The 17,072-nt window shown below is 40.0% G+C and overlaps 1 protein-coding gene across 1 annotated transcript in view; it reads left to right on the top strand.

The window, feature by feature from the left end:
• NR4A3 (nuclear receptor subfamily 4 group A member 3) overlaps positions 1–13,087 on the top strand; it is a 31,652-nt gene extending 18,565 nt beyond the window's left edge. Inside the window, exons 6-8 of the mRNA XM_077809192.1 lie at positions 448–647; positions 2,034–2,212; positions 11,661–13,087. Coding sequence (XP_077665318.1) covers positions 448–647; positions 2,034–2,212; positions 11,661–11,923 — 642 coding nt within the window. The 3' untranslated portion in view covers positions 11,924–13,087. The remainder of the gene's footprint in view (positions 1–447; positions 648–2,033; positions 2,213–11,660) is intronic.
• Positions 13,088–17,072: the final 3,985 nt, after the last annotated feature.

Genomic DNA, 17,072 nt, shown 5'->3' with positions numbered 1-17,072 from the left:
ATAAAATAATATAAAGTTAGCACTGTACACTTTGTATTCAGTGTTGTAATTGAAATCAATATATTTGAAAATGTAGAAAAATTTCCAAAATATTTAATAGGTTTCAATTGGTATTCTATTGCTTAACAGTGCAATTAATCACAATTAATTTTTTTAATCACGATTAATTTTTTGAGTTAATCACATGAGTCAACTGCGATTAATTGACAGCCCTACTATAAATGCATATAGTTACAGTTACGGTATTCAAGAGCTACCTATATTAGAAGTAAAACACACATATACACACACCCACACACACATATATATATATAGGTATTACATTCATATTTAACTGTTTATTATCCCTTTGATAAAATAACCTACTGTCTTTGAGCAGACAGCATTGTATGTATTGTGGCATTCTTTAAAAACGCATAATATTACTTTCTGTGGCTTTCATTTTAGTACTGTTCCACTGACCAGGCTGCTGCAGGCACAGATGCAGAACATGTACAACAGTTCTATAATCTTCTGACTGCCTCCATTGACATATCCAGGGGCTGGGCGGAAAAAATTCCAGGATTTACTGATCTCCCAAAGGAAGATCAGACATTACTCATAGAATCAGCTTTTTTGGAGCTGTTTGTACTAAGACTCTCCATCAGGTAATTACTTGTGATTGAAAATAATCCCATATTAAATTGATGTGAAAAACTGTGAATTTCTACTTTTTTTTTTTAAAGGATAAGTAGAGCGATAGCTTTACTTTTGTCATTTGTGAAAACAGCCGAAAAGAAACAGCAACAAAAGACACAAAATACTGTAAAAAGAAAAGGAGTACTTGTGGCACTTTAGAGACTAACAAATTTATTTCAGCATAAGCTTTCGTGAGCTACAGCTTATGCTCAAATAAATTTGTTAGTCTCTAAGGTGCCACAAGTACTCCTTTTCTTTTTGAGGATACAGTCTAACACGGCTGCTACTCTGAAACCTGACAAAATACTGTGTTCAATTTGTGATACAAGTGAAGAAAAATAAGAAAATAATGTACAGAAATGGAATAATATTATTCTCACTAACGTGCTTCCATTTATTGGATTTACCAAATCTTCTTTTCTCCTTTTAATCATAATTTGTCCTTGTTTACTTTCGAGTGAGGCTGTTTTGTACTTGCCTATATGACCTGTAGAAGAGCATTTGTAATGCAATGGTTTGAGTTTTTTTTCCTTTCACACAGATGTCTTGAAATTCTGTTTTGGAAGGGGATAAAGGGGCTCCAAAATCCTGTTCAGATTGTTTTTCTTCCTAATACCAAGTCATTTCATAGAGTGAGGTGCCATTTGTCAGCCTGGCACTAGTTAAGACATTGTATCTAAGATAGTTACAGGGAAATCCCAGGATGGAGTTTTGAGTTATGCCCCTGTTTCTTTAGGGCGAAGATGAACTATGTTTGATTGTTTATTTGTTTTTATCAGGGATTCTTTTTAGTGTTTAGTTATAGTCTGACAAATACTGTGAATTTTTCACATAAGAGATTTTCTGCCTTGAGTATTACAGTATGTTCTGTGCGTTTGTGTACATTAGTTTATATATTTTCTATTGTTTTGTCTTCAACAATTTTTGAAATTTGAGAAATGTAAGGGAGGAAACACTAAGGATCACAGAATGAAAATAATCTCTGCTTTCTCCAAGTCATATTATTACTGTATTTCAAAGCATATACACTTTGTCTTCCTTAGGTTCAAACATACAGTATTTAATGTAAAATGTCTCTGCTGCTTGTGCCTTTGGCAGGACCAAAAAATCTTAACTAATTAGACAATCTACAGCACATGCTACAGTTAACCTCAGGCTTATAGCTCTCCAAAGTAAGCAATCATAGAAGCTTGTTTGTTGTAGTTTTGCCCACAGGAAGAAGCATATTGTCAAACATAAATGCCCACATATGCCCGTAATAATATGTGTTAGATATTAAATGATACACATTTCACTATTGTTTGTACATCTTTTTGTAAAATTATGTGTGTTTATGATTTAAATTTTTTTTCAAGATCTGATACTGCTGAAGATAAGTTTGTATTCTGCAATGGACTTGTGCTTCATAGACTTCAGTGCCTTCGTGGATTTGGGGAGTGGCTCGAGTCAATTAAAGACTTTTCATTAAATTTACAGAGCCTTAACCTTGATATCCCAGCCTTAGCATGTTTATCAGCTCTAAGTATGATTACAGGTAAGTGCTCTTTTGGTAACAGAAATCTTCAAATACTAGCACTGTATTGTTAGCATAGATCTGAGCACTTTCAGTCAATTTTGCTATATTCCAGATAAGGTGAGCTTGATTTTTGAACATTTGTAATGGCGATATTGAAAGTCTGGCTGGCAATAGTGTACATTCACTCACTCACTCACGGAAACACCTATTGGAATCAGAATGACTCCCTCTTTCTCCAGGGTTTTATGTTTTCTTGGAATATTCTTTAAAAAGGTGAAATACATCTCAAACCATATAGCACTGGGGGCAGGGGGATGCAATAGGAATTTTTGTGCATAGTGTTAGTGAATAATTTGTGTATACATAAGACCATTTCAGCCCCTCTGCTGCATGGGGCAAAGGGGATGAAACTAGTACAAATGCCTACCACATCTGGCTAGTAAGCACAGAATGGGGGCATTGTAACCTGGAAAGCGTAATTTCTCTACAGCAGAAGCCCTTCCATTTAAACGTTGTGGACTTGAGGCTTTGTGTGATTTGGGGGGCACGGCTGACTGAAGTGGAGTGAGCTGGGGGCAGATGTCCCTGATAATCTTATAGAAATACAGCAGGACTTAGTGTTACTCAGAGCGGCGTTCACTTCCGGTCTTTTCTGTTTAACCCCTCTCAGAGAGGACGATAATGTACAGATGCAGCTGGGTCTTCAGTGATGATACAGTGCCTCGTTGTACCATGGCTCTAAGGTGGAGAGGGGCTGAATCTTTACAAAGATGCCCTGAGATCCACAGAAATGGAAATGGATTTCCTCACAGATCTCAGGGCATCTACAAAGTTGTAAGTTTTACTCCCAATCCCCTGCAAGTAGCATCATTCTTTCACCCTGGATGCAATGATTCTCTGGAGACCTGAGGTGAAATCCTGGCTGCATTGAAGTCAAGGGCAAAATTCCCATTGTCTTCAATGATACCAGGATTTCATCTGAAGAGTTTCTAGGGTACTTTTCCCTCCTGCAGTTGGGGATGATTTAGTACATACTAGTTTTAGCTTCAATACTGGTTTCCTATGAAAAGTATTTCCTTATTTTTAAAATCAATTTGTACTCATTTCACCATGATTAAGAGAGGTACAATAAGTGCCAGATTCTGATCTCATTTACACCATGTGTACATGCAGAATAACTCAGTAGGGTTACTTTGCTTTACACTCATGTAAGAACCAGGCCCAAAATGAGTGAATTGTTATAGCAAGAAGAAAATGTCCTTGACTTTTTTTTCTCCTTTTACCTAACTATGAGACCTGTTCCTAATTATTTTCCTGGAGATTTAGGGGATTTAGTTAAAGGAATAAAACCTAATGCAAGCATTGTGTGAACATGTGATATGTTCTTCCTCATATACCTGAACGCTGTTTTAGCATCATGGTGCTTGCTCATTCACACCCTGTTCAGTTGCCCTTACATAAACAAGTAAAGATTGTCCTGTGGCTGAGTTGGATGCACATAAAATGTTTAACGACAATAACTTTTAATACATTCCCATGTTTCTTGCAGTTTCCAGTGATAAAAGCCCTTTTGGTATAGAGATATTTGCTGTGTTTTGTTAGTCTTCTCAAAACCTCCAGACAAATGAAAGTAATCATTTCCTCTAAATATGAAGAAATAACATTTCTCTCCCTACCAATGTTGTGTGTCTGTATTTGTCAAACATTGATATTCTTTTTCCCTATATTTGTAATGGAGCTTGAAGTTGATCTAAATTTTTGTTTATTCCTTTGTCTGATGATGTTGGCATATCTCCATTAATATGTTTTTTTAAGAATTTACTATAAAATGATGAGTGGTATAGAAAGCCCAGAGAGAGAGAGAGAGAGAGAGAGAGGTGATTGCAGTAGAAGGAACAGCACAAAATACTGTTTGAGCTGCTTATCTTTATTGTTTCTCAACGATAGCAGAATGGGGAAATGGTTATAATCTGGAGAATGTTCTGGTTTAATACTCCTTGTTGTGGGATTTGTTCATGGAGAATCACTTCCTGGCTTTCCCCGACAGCCTGAGTATGCCACTGCACAGACTTGTCTCAGGCAGCACCAACCTCAGAAACAGTCCCTGCACCATGTATCTAAGTAAACAGAAGGGCTTCTGAGAGTGGTGCTCTGCTTGTTCTGCCTGACCTCAGGAGTGCTCTTCATGAATCAAAGAGGCCAGTGCTCTCAGGAGGGGGTGGGGGGAAGTGGTATGGTAGTCAGTGGGATGCTGGGAGCAGGACAGAGGAAGGGAAGTAGTTGGAGGGTGTTTGAGAGAACTCACTCTCCTGTGGAGCGGCAAGGAAAGAGGACAGTAAAAGCCAGTACTGGGGCTAAAAGAGGTTTTCGTTCTCCCTCCCCATCCCCAATCCCTGTGCTCCCAGTGGTCAAGTCCTCCCCCACTCCCCAAATCCCACTGAATGCCATTCTCCTTTCTCAACTGCCCAGCCCAGCCCCTCTGCTTTTACTCTTCTATGCTGCTAAACCCTGCCTTCCCCACAGTAAAATTAACCTGGACCATTTCACTCTCCCAAAGCCAGACAACCCTCTCACCCTCACATCCCGCAGTGATATACCAGCAACCCCTTCACACCAGGCTGTCAAATCCTGTAGCTGCTCCCCCTGGCCTCACTGCACAGAAGCAGCATCACACATTCCTGTAGCCCGGCTGAGAGAGCATGCATTCAGTGGAACTGAACGAATGGACTGCAGCTGCTCGTCCCAGCCACTGGGGAACGCTCAAGCTCCTGCTCTGCAGGCAGCCTGTCTGCTCCTCCCCTGCTGGATTTTGGGGAAGAGCAGCCAGGGAGGGGAGTGGACCAGTGCTGTCCTCAGAAATCTCAACATAGTATCCAGCTACCCTCACTTAGCTTCAAACTACCTCCCCAGTTACCCTCCAGACATCCAGCACCCACCCATCCCAGCACTCCCAGACGCCCTACAGTACCCAACCACCCCAACACCTTCCAGACATGCATCCATCTACCCAGTATCTCTCGACACTCTCCAGTAACTGTGTGAGCATCCTCCGCCATTCTTCTACCTATCCCAGCCAACCCACTCTCAGCTGACAACTTTTGTGCCTCTCCATGTCCTACTCCCTTCCCCCAATCTCCTCCCCCTGCCCCAGTGTGGGTGAAAGCATACTGACAAGATGGAACTTATGGTTATAGGCAAATTATTTACAAATATGTAAATTGACTCATTAAATAATTTGTGTAATGTCACACTGGGACTACACACAGTTTGAAGGGTGTTGTAAATATATTGTCAATACTAAGCACAGAGATAAATTGAAAGGTATACAGCAGCATGAAATATACAGAAAAAGACTAAAAAGACAGACGTTTTTAATTAATTAAATAGGCACATTATGTTATTAATGTAAAAGTCCATACATGTGTTTTTTTCTGTTTATTTGATGTTCCGGGCTTTGACGCAGAATATAAGACAGTGCGCTGCAGACTCAATAGGTCCCTTATGACAGGTCATAAGGTTATAGTATTAGCCTTCACCCAGATTAGAAGAACTGACATCTGGTCTGATGAAGGTGGGTCGCAAACAGTAAACTCAAAACTCCACAATACCATAGTAGGCCTTTTTTATTTAAGGTGCTCCTCTAGGATCTTCCTCTCTCTGTCTCTGTTCTCCTTTTTACGTCCTTCAGTTAGTTAGGCAGGGCTAGACACATCTTCCTCCAGAGCACGTCAACACCGCTTTGAGCATCAGCCAGAAGAGAGTAATTAGAAAACAGTGCAAGACGCTCTTCCCACATCCCCATGAGAGCAAGAAATGAGTTCTATGCTGTTCTGGTTTTTTGGATCACTTTCGCTAGAGATTTTGAAATGTGGGATCCAAAGGTCTGAAGAACCAGAAGATGCTTAAGTAGAACAGTGCCAACATGGAAAGCACAGAGGCAGTGAAGCCCGGAATTTCTTTCAATTTTGGAAGAGGAAGAGCTTGTAAAAAGGGAAGAGGAAATCAAATAATTATACTGAAACTGGGAGAGACCCTAATTTTCAATATAATTGGCTAGGAGGCCCTTTTTGAATCTGGGACATTCACTGTTGTTGTTGCATCCAGGATATTAATACATCTCTGGTGGATAGGAATTAATTAAACAAGACCCAGATTGACTTAAATACAGAGCCTAAAAACCCCTTGTATATTTGCAGAGGGTGGTGTTTTCTAGAGAGGTAGGCCTGCATCACTGAATTGGTCCTATCCTGCTATACTCCACCACTGTCCGGAGTGAGGGAGGGCAGGCAAGCTAAGCCTGGAACTTTGCTCTGGTCTTTCATTTTCTTCCTGCAGAAGTGTGACCTTCAGCGGATTTATCGCCAGGAATCACATAGAGATCTCCTGGGGTGAAATGTAGGGAAAGCAGAAGGGTGTGAAAAACTGTCTGTGTTCAAATTTCTCAGGATTAACTCCTGACTTTGCAGAGGTCTAGATGCCAAATTTCTGAAAGACTCCTGACGATGAGTCATTTTATTCAGGTTTATGGAGGGAACACCCACCATGAGATACCATTTTTGTTGCAAAAGTGGGTGACAGGCCAATTAACCAGGGAGAGATTAACAAGGCAGAAAAATCCTACTTTTCACCTGCCCTGCACCTGCTTCACTGCTACTGTAAGGAGGTCTATGTACAATAGTATTTGTGCACCTCCTCCGTTATTTAGTGAAAACCTCTTTTTTGACTAGCTGTCCTTCTTAGGGCAAATCCTGCCCTTGTTATTCACATGTGCACTGCCGCTGAAGAGAAAAGGCCTAATTGATATCCAGAGGCAACGGTTACAACTCCATTGACTTCAGTGTAGTTGCACTTGCTTATACCAAAGGCCTGCTCCTGCTCCCATTGGAGTCAGTGACAGAATGGTGGGCTCCAGGTCTTAATCTGACCCAGTGGGAGGACGCACATGGATAAAACAAGCAAGATTTGTCTCCGTCTGCTTAGAGTCACTTGGATGCTACCAGAAAAGCACTTTCCAGTGACTTCAGAGATGTGATAAACTAATAGATCAAAAAGAAAAGGAGTACTTGTGGCACCTTAGAGACTAACAAATTTATTTGAGCATAAGCTTTCATGAGCTACAGCTCACTTCATTGGATGCATTCAGTGGAAAATACAGTGGGGAGATTTATATACATAGAGAACATGAAACAATGGGTGTTACCATACATACAGTAACGAGAGTGATCACTTAAGGTAAGCTATTACCAGCAGGAGGGCGGGGGTGGGGGGTGGGGAATAAACATGGGGAAATAGTTTTACTTTGTGTAATGACCCATCCACTCCCAGTCTCTATTCAAGCCTAAGTTAATTGTATCCAGTTTGCAAATTAATTCCAATTCAGCAGTCTCTCCTTGGAGTCTGTTTTTGAAGTTTTTTTGTTGAAGAATTGCAACTTTTAGGTCTATAATCAAGTGACCAAAGAGATTGAAGTGTTCTCCGACTGGTTTTTGAATGTTATAATTCTTGACATCTGATTTGTGTCCATTTATTCTTTTACGTAGAGACTGTCCAGTTTGACCAATGTACATGGCAGAGGGGCATTGCTGGCACATGATGGCATATATCACATTGGTAGATGTGCAGGTGAACGAGCCTCTGATAGTGTGGCTGATGTGATTAGGCCCTGTGATGGTGTCCCCTGAATAGATATGTGGACACAGTTGGCAACGGGCTTTGTTGCAAGGATAGGTTCCTGGGTTAGTGGTTTTGTTGTGTGGTGTGTGCTTGCTGGTGAGTATCTGCTTCAGGTTGGGGGGCTGTCTGTAAGCAAGGACTGGCCTGTCTCCCAAGATCTGTGAGAGTGATGGGTTGTCCTTCAGGATAGGTTGCAGATCCTTGATGATGTGTTGGAGAGGTTTTAGTTGGGGGCTGAAGGTGATGGCTAGTGGCGTTCTGTTATTTTCTTTGTTGGGCCTGTCCTGTAGTAGGTGACTTCTGGGTACTCTTCTGGCTCTGTCAATCTGTTTCTTCACTTCAGCAGGTGGGTATTGTAGTTGTAAGAATGCTTGATAGAGATCTTGTAGGTGTTTGTCTCTGTCTGAGGGGTTGGAGCAAATGCGGTTGTATCGTAGAGCTTGGCTGTAGACAATGGATCATGTGGTGTGGTCTGGATGAAAGCTGCAGGCATGTAGGTAGGAAAAGTGGTCAGTAGGTTTCTGGTATAGGATGGTGTTTATGTGACCATCGCTTATTAGCACCATAGTGTCCAGGAAGCGGATCTCTTGTGTGGACTAGTCCAGGCTGAGGTTGATGGTGGGATGGAAATTGTTGAAATCATGGTGGAATTCCTCAAGGGCCTCTTTTCCATGGGTCCAGATGATGAAGATGTCATCAATGTAGTGCAAGTAGAGTAGGGGCATTAGGGGACGAGAGCTGAAGAAGCGTTGTTCCAAGTCAGCCATAAAAACATTGGCATACTGTGAGGCCATGCGGGTACCCATAGCAGTGCTGCTGATTTGAAGGTATACATTGTCCCCAAATGTGAAATAGTTATGGGTGAGGACAAAGTCACAAAGTTCAGCCACCAGGTTTGCCGTGACATTATCGGGGATACTGTTCTTGACGGCTTGTAGTCCATCTTTGTGTGGAATGTTGGTGTAGAGGGCTTCTACATCCAGAGTGGCCAGGATGGTGTTTTCAGGAAGATCACCGATGGATTGTAGTTTCCTCAGGAAGTCAGTGGTGTCTCAAAGGTAGCTGGGAGTGCTGGTAGCATAGGGCCTGTGGAGGGAGTCTACATAGCCAGACAATCCTGCTGTCAGGGTGCCAATGCCTGAGATGACGGGGTGTCCAGGATTTCCAGGTTTATGGATCTTGGGTAGCAGATAGAATACCCCAGGTCGGGGTTCCAAGGGTGTGTCTGTGCGGATTTGTTCTTGTGCTTTTTCAGGGAGTTTCTTGAGCAAATGGTGTTGTTTCTTTTGGTAACCCTCAATGGGATCAGAGGTTAATGGCTTGTAGAAAGTGGTGTTGAAGAGCTGCCTAGCAGCCTCTTGTTCATATTCCAATGTCCTAATTTAGATTAAAAAATTTAGAGATTTGGGAAATAAATTGCCTGTGGCCTAGATCTTCAAAGAGATGTTGGGGCCTAAATACCTTTAAGGATCTAGCCCTATGTGCTTAAGTCCAGTAGTTGATTTTCCAAACTCTGCAGCAATGCACAAAGTAATGGGATAGGTTTACAGCATCTCCACTATACTACACAGTTATTTATTTTTAAAGTCAGCCTGTGGATCTGTTTAAGTATACCAGCACTCTGGACCTATAAATATGTCTTCACTAACATTGCTAAAATACAACCTTAACGCAGATTAAAAGGTGGGAACACTTCAAAGATTTAAAGATTAATTTAACGTTTCACAGAATTCCCCAGAAGACTTGGGCCAAAAAATCCGCACAGATTTTTCAACTTTCATAAAATATTTAGTCACTGTGTTCTTTAAATGGCAGTATCCATCTAAGTATTTACTCTAGGTGACCTGTACAGTCAGGCTTACATAATTACATTATACACAATTTACTGGAAATGTATTAAATATTCAGTGACTCTTGTGTTTGAATGTAAACAAGTCACTTCAAATATCTAGGTTTTGAAATTCCTTGAAGGTGAAGACGTTTGAGCAGCTGTTACTAGCTAGATGAGTATTTTTCATGTATTTGTTACATATTGATGTCAGATTGCTGGCAAACGGTAGAGTATATTAGCTTCGGGCCAAAGGTTTACACATGTGGGGCCTGATTCTGATCTCACACCAGTATAACTCAGGAGTTAGCTCCATTGAAGTCAATGGAGTTACACAAGTGTCAAAAGGGAAAAATGAGAGGATGATCAGACCCATACACTTCTGTCTATTTCTATTGCAGTTGCCTCCATTTTAATTAGTTTATCAAAAACATATATCCCAAGCAGTCACTACAGAGAGGAATTCAGGAGCACGGTCCCACACTACACATATACATATACGTGCATGCCTGAGAAGAGTGAGGAGCCCACCAGAACCCCTACACTTTCATTATTCCTAGTTTTGGGGGCAAAGAAGAATGTGCTCCCTGCATTCGTTCCACTTTTTAGGGAGATGACCAGAAGAAAGTGCCTCCTGCCAGATCCTTCCTTCACATGGACAATGGAAAAGAGGGGAAGAAAGACTGGGAGAATGGAGCATAATCTTGGCATAAGGATGGGGAGGGGGAGGGGGCCCTACAGATAATTGGGAGTGCATTGAGCATAAATCTTTCACAACTCCCCACTTCCTCGCCTCCCACCACTCTCCCACCATATTTCCTTGATTGGTTGCAGGCCTAACTATCTACAGTATACTATGTTTGCTAGTTAATTTAATCTGTTTTTTCTTGCTCCTCCCTGGCAATTATAATTGTATTTAAAACAAGAAAGATGATAACGTTGCTTGTGAAGCAAATTCTTACATTTCTGCACATTTGAAATTCAAAGACAAATTAAAATGCAACAGTTATTTGAGATTATTGTTCAGAAACATGTTACATTCATTCATTCATCCAGTAAGTATTGACGGTAAACAATGATGCAAAGCTTTCTTTTCGTATATGTCTGCTAAGAAACTGTTTTTAATGAATCACAGATATGAAGCTTCCTCCTCAAGCTTAATGAACTGAGGATGTGTAACTTCACTGCAGCATTTTAACAGAACATAAATAGGGGAGGGTGCGGGGAAAACACCTTAGCTAGAAGCCATTGGTTTGGTTTTAGGAATTTCAGAAGTTTTTCATGATGGGTAACACAGTAGCTCTTTTACTTTATGCGTTGCTTGCTCGAAGGTGGAAATAGTTGACTTCCAGAGTTCCTTTATCTCAGACTTTTTAGTGATAAATAAAAGCTGTAGATTATCAAAATAAAAAAGAATGGTTGAGGTGCCTTTGGTTTCTTGCAAGAGTGTCTGTAAATTCCTAGTGGAATTCCAGGCCTAGTGCTGATGGAGCTGGCAGTGGATATTGATCTCCACTTGAATTCACTGAATAAATAATGGTTGCCATAGTTATTGAGCATTCACAACTGGTAGGGAGGCAAGGAAATCTCCAAAACACCTCCTGTGATCATTTTGCCATAAAATTGTCCAATTAACTTATGCTTTATATAATTAAAAATGTAGGTAACTATGTAGATAGCTCAGGTTTCTTATATTAATTATAATTTAAATTATAGTTGAAAGCCACCATTAAATATTTTGGTTGCTAACAAGAAAGGGCAATTATTATATCTTCTTATTACATGAAACAAGGTCAGTCAATATTATATGGCATCACTATTCTAATATATTATTATATACTTTCAAAGGTCTTTGTTTTGTCTGTTACAGTATTACCTAGTTATAGGTTGATTACCCTGGAGTAAGGAGCAGATTTATTCTCATAATGACATTGATTTGGCTGTTCTCTTGCCATCCTTTTGCAGAACGACATGGATTAAAAGAACCAAAGAAAGTGGAAGAGCTATGCAACAAGATCACTAGCAGCTTAAAAGATCACTTAGCTTTCAGCTGCCAAAACAAAGGACAGCCACTTGAGTCTGCAGAGCCTAAGGTACTGGGTGTTCTTGCTGACTTGCGTTCTCTCTGCACACTGGGACTGCAGCGCATCTTTTACCTGAAACTGGAAGATTTGGTGCCACCCCCTTCCATTATTGACAAGTTGTTTCTGGATACCCTACCTTTCTGAGTCTCAAATTACCCTCATGAAAGTCTAATGCCCACCAGAGCAGGCAAATGGATTGTGACTTACTGCTAACATTTCTGCGCTTACATAACAGAAAAGCAACTCCAGCCCTAAAATGAGGACTTTTCAGGCGCTTTTTCCTTACAAACTAAGGCCTAAAATTTAACGGCTTACTATTTGGGGGTTCTGTTCTTGTTTTTGTTTGTTTTTTGTGTGATTTGGGTTTTTTTACAAATTGCTAATAAGGCACTTTTGGACAATGCTATCTCAGCAGTAAAAGGTTAACAAGACTGTTTTAAATCTATTGTGTAACACCTCGTCATATATGGGGAATACAAATGTAGAAGCTGTGTTTGAAAACAAGAACAACAAATAGTTGTTTGCCAGGGTAGTATGTGTTTTGTGATGATACCTTTAGCATACTTCCTGTATCAAGGGCACACATCTTGGCACAAAGTAAACAAAAGTTCACTTTTTTTAACAAAGTACATTCAACTGAATATTTCGTATAAATCAGATATAGCAAAATGACAATGGCTGTTAGCTCCCATGTTCAAGTGCAATTTTTTAAAGTGCTGTCTTACTAAGTCTTGTTTATTAACTAATTTATTTTACTATGAAAATAAAATCGAAGAAATCAAGTGAGAAGATTACATGCACTAACTTACATGACAAAGTTTCCCAAACTTGAATCCATGTAGTGTGACTTACTGACAAATGTATGTGGAAGACACAGGGACAATTTGTGGTTCAGCTGAGCACTTGTTCCTTAGATAAGGAAGTAAAAGTAAGTAGTGATTGGAACGCACAGGGTCAGCATCAGGGATAGTTAAGTTTTAGATTTAATCTAGGTAACAAGTTAGTAAACAGACACAAAACGGTTCTGAAGAACAAGCAAGTCTTGTAAAATAGTCTGAATGTAAGAGCTAGGAAGGCTATAGTGGGCTGCATTTAAACATTCCGTGTTCGTACTCCTTTTTTGTATGTTTATATTGTTGATGCCATATTAATATGAAATAATTTGTTGCATAGTGTCTTTATTTGTATAAACGTTTGTATGCATGGTATATTGTAATGGCTTTGCCTGTATTTATTGCAATGACTGCCAGCTCATGGGAGCCGTGTTACACAGAGTAACTAAATGGGGTGTTCACACTGACTCAGATACACCAGTTAGAGAACTATATATATATACATACATACATATATATATATGCATATACATATACATACATATATATATGTGTGTGTGTGCGTGTATATATGTGTGTGTGTCTTTTTATTAACCATTTGTATATAAAATATCTGTCACTTCACAAGCAAAATTATTTTACAGTTTATTTGCAGTGACTTTTAAGGCAGTACTGTTTAGCACTTTGATATTAAAATCTTTCTCATGTTTTGCTAAATTCAAATAATATTTAAAAATTTTAGTTCTAAAAAACTTTATATGCACTGTATTAAGTCAAAATTTTGTTGGTCATTTTGCTAAGAAAATTTTTTTGAATGTCAACCTGATGTCACTGTATCTTTTGTTAGCTTTAAACGTTCTAGCTTTTTGTCCTTTTTTAAACTATGCTGTTTATATGGAAATTAAATTATACTATCAAAGAGATGCCAAATGAATTGCCTAATTGCTGCAACAGATAACCCAGATATCAAGTCATTGTATTCTTTTCAAGTAGTCATCTGGTATTTTATCACTTATTATGTTTGGATGTGCTTTCATGAAAATTATTCTTATATCAAGATTTCTAGTAGTATCAATAGGAAAACAGACTTCTAATCATTATAGTCAAGATTTCCAGTTTACCTGAATATTTGGAAACGTTTTGCTTTTAGTATTGACTTGTAAGCTTATGTGCAAACATAATAGTATAATTAAATATCAGAGAAGCTAACATTTCTTGTAGGTTGGTGTCAGGTGCCTGATCTGCAAGACAAATGTATTTTGACCTGAATTTGAAATTTTGTGTATAATTTGTATATACAAACGTGCACACACACACTAGACATCCAAAAGTGTGTTTACTTCTGTCCCTTTGTATAAAACAAAAGGCCTAAACACCTCTGAGGAGCTGGGCCAAGGTCCCTTGAGAAATCATCTTTATTTCAGGACAAATCCTGAAAGCTGCTGAGCACCCTCAGTTCCATGCTGAGGGCTTTCAGTGCTTCATGGGACTGGTCCCTTGAAAAGTACTTTCACACAAATCAGCATAATTTTTCTTGGAACAAGATACGTTTATTAGGAAGCATGGTTTTGATGGTAGCAGGTCCAGGGCCCTGTGTTAGACTTCAAGTCGCCAATGTGCTTCAGTTTTCCATAGCCGTTCTTTACTGTGATACTCTCCAACATCATGTAATCTGTGGAATATCCTTCACATTTATTTAAATTCACCGAATGGATGTGTGCAGTATGATCTGTGACGGATCACGAGAGCAAAAGAAAGAATTAAAGAAGATTAGCCTGCTACTTTTATTCAAGTTCTCTCAGTGTGAACATGCCTTTTTGCAGGCTGAATTCAGGAATATATCAGCTGTTAAAGGAGAGTGCCTTGCTTTTATTTCAGACAACGGAGTATTTCAAAAGTTTCTCTGCTCTTCTAACAGCAGTGTGGGGTTTTTGGTTTTTTTGTTAAGCTGTGGGTTGAAAGAAATGCTCTTGTACATATACAATGTAAATTAAAAACAATTAAATTGAATAACATTTTTTCAGAGGCCCCCCCCCGGTGTGTTTAATAAATATGCTTAATTCTGATGTGAATTTTTTATCATTTGTAAAACCGCAAAAGTGTGTCTACTTGAGGCTTAAAAGTGGAAGCAAGCTTAAGAACACTGAAAATTGAATGGCTACACGTTGCATTAAAATATCTTAAAAAAAAAAACACCTTAAAGCAAAACGAGCCGGTATTGCCAACCCCAGATGTTCAAAAATCATGTGTCAGATGCACCAAAAATCATGAGATTGGCTTTAAAATCATTAGATTATGTAAAAATAATGGATTTCTATTTGCCTTCTGCTTTTTAAACCTTTAGGATGCACTGGGGTCATATTTCGAAGCTTCCTCCACAGAAATCATCACATCTCCACTTGACTCCAGGAGCTGGGACTTTAAGGACAACAACAATTACCATGAGACTCATGACAAAATCATGAGAGCTGGCATCACTGCGGGTTAGTTACAAAATCTTAGCTAGATTTTGAGGGCCAGATTACAGCTGTCTGTGAGAAAGCCCTAAAGGGGAGTCCCTCCCTTCCAATAACTCTCTTTCCCTCCCCCTCCACCCCCGCAAGCAGCTGTAATTTACCTGCAGGTGATGGAGTGTAGAGGGGCAGGGATGGAGGGGATGCCTACAGTTCTCACAGCACCAGAGGGGTGTGTCCGGATAAAAGGAAGGCAGGTCATGACCCCACCCTCCACCACAATGAATCTCAATATACTGGCAGGAGAATGCTCCAGGTGGTGCCAACAGCACTTTTTAAAGCCCTGGCAAGTCCCCCTCCTCAGTGTGATTCTCCTTTGTAGGAGGGGTCATGTAGCCCTTACTAAATAAGCCTGTGTAATTACCACTGCATTTTCTAAACGGTTGTAAGAAATGTCTGCCATTGTTTCAATATCTCCATAACTACAGATGGGCTCAGGGGAGAGCACTTGTTTTAGTGGAACTTCCCAGCAGGAGGCCAGGTCAGATGAGGTGCAGTAGGACATGGGGGCTGCAGCTCACGAGCTGAATGTGTGGCAAAGCCGGAGATTGTCAAAAGCGCTTCAAAAGGAGTCCTTTTTTTGACACTCATTCTTTTTAAATTAAACAACAACACTTCAAATTGTTAGTGAGAGAGACGCAGAGTAGCTTTCAGCTTTGAAGTCTCCTATTTGGTCAGACGCTGAAATAGTGGGTTACATTCCCTGGGTCTGATTTTCCCCCCTTCAAAATAAGAGTTACTCCCACTGATATCACATGTATTTAAACTCGCAGTTATGGCAACGGCAGTGAATTGTGACAGAGGTGGGAAAATAGAACCACGTCCTGGCCTAAACAATCAGGGGCTTGCCTCCTTCTCTGCCCCAAGCTCCCATTGAACTTAAAGTACTTTTGGGTGTGCAGAGAATGCAGAACTGGGCAACAGATTGTCAAGACTGCAACTTCCTATTTCCTTGTTAATTTAAATATATTAAATATTTAAGTGACTTAGTCCTTGGAATGAGAGGTGTGGTCTGACCACTCAGTTCTTCAGTGGGAGTTTGGCCTGTGTAAGGACTGCAAGGTCAGGTCCATATGGTAAGTCCATCCTGTGAAGGAGGTGTGAACAACAGCCTCAGTGACCCTTTGAGGGTGAACATATCTGGAGTTGCGGTAAATCTCTTTACTACTACAGAGCCATTTCCCTTTTAACATTCAAGTTCGTTCACAGAATTAAAATATTCTGTATAATCCATAACACAAGCCTAAAGCTTTGGTTATGTTTAACTCGAGGTAAAGAAGTTTTGTATAGCTTGGAGCATGTTTTTCACAAAAATGGCAATCCCCTTGGTGGAGGAAATTTGACATGTGTTATGATTGATTATGTCAGGTTTCAGAGTAGCAGCCGTGCTAGTCTGTATCCGCAAAAAGAAAAGGAGGACTTGTGGCACCTTAGAGACGAACAAATTTATTTGAGCATAAGTTTTCATGCATCCGATGAAGTGAGCTGTAGCTCACGAAAGCTTATGCTCAGATAAATTTGTTAGTCTCTGAGGTGCCACAAGTCCTCCTTTTCTGATTGATTATGTGTATTACAGCAGCATCTAGAGGCTGCAACAGAGATGTTAATCACTATGCCTAACACATGGGTAAGAGGCAGTCCCTCTACAGAATAGCTTACAGTCTAAATAGGCAAGACAGACAAAGGGTAGGAGAGGAAACAGTGTGTAAGTGACATGCCCAAGGACACACAGCAGTAGTAGATCAGGGAATAGCGCCCAGTTCTCCTAACTCCCAGTCCAGTACCCTACTCACTATACTACACAGCCTCTATGATAGACTTTTCTTTAAATGGACAATTGACATTCCCATGATACCAAATTTTAAACAAAATGACAAGAAAATAAACCAATAGATTCAAAACAACAAAAGTATGACACGCAACAGGCTAATTTTGCTTTCTCTGTTC

This window comes from Eretmochelys imbricata, chromosome 2 (assembly GCF_965152235.1).
Source record: "Eretmochelys imbricata isolate rEreImb1 chromosome 2, rEreImb1.hap1, whole genome shotgun sequence".
Classification (NCBI taxonomy): domain Eukaryota; kingdom Metazoa; phylum Chordata; order Testudines; family Cheloniidae; genus Eretmochelys; species Eretmochelys imbricata.
This window is presented reverse-complemented; position numbering and strand designations above follow the sequence as displayed.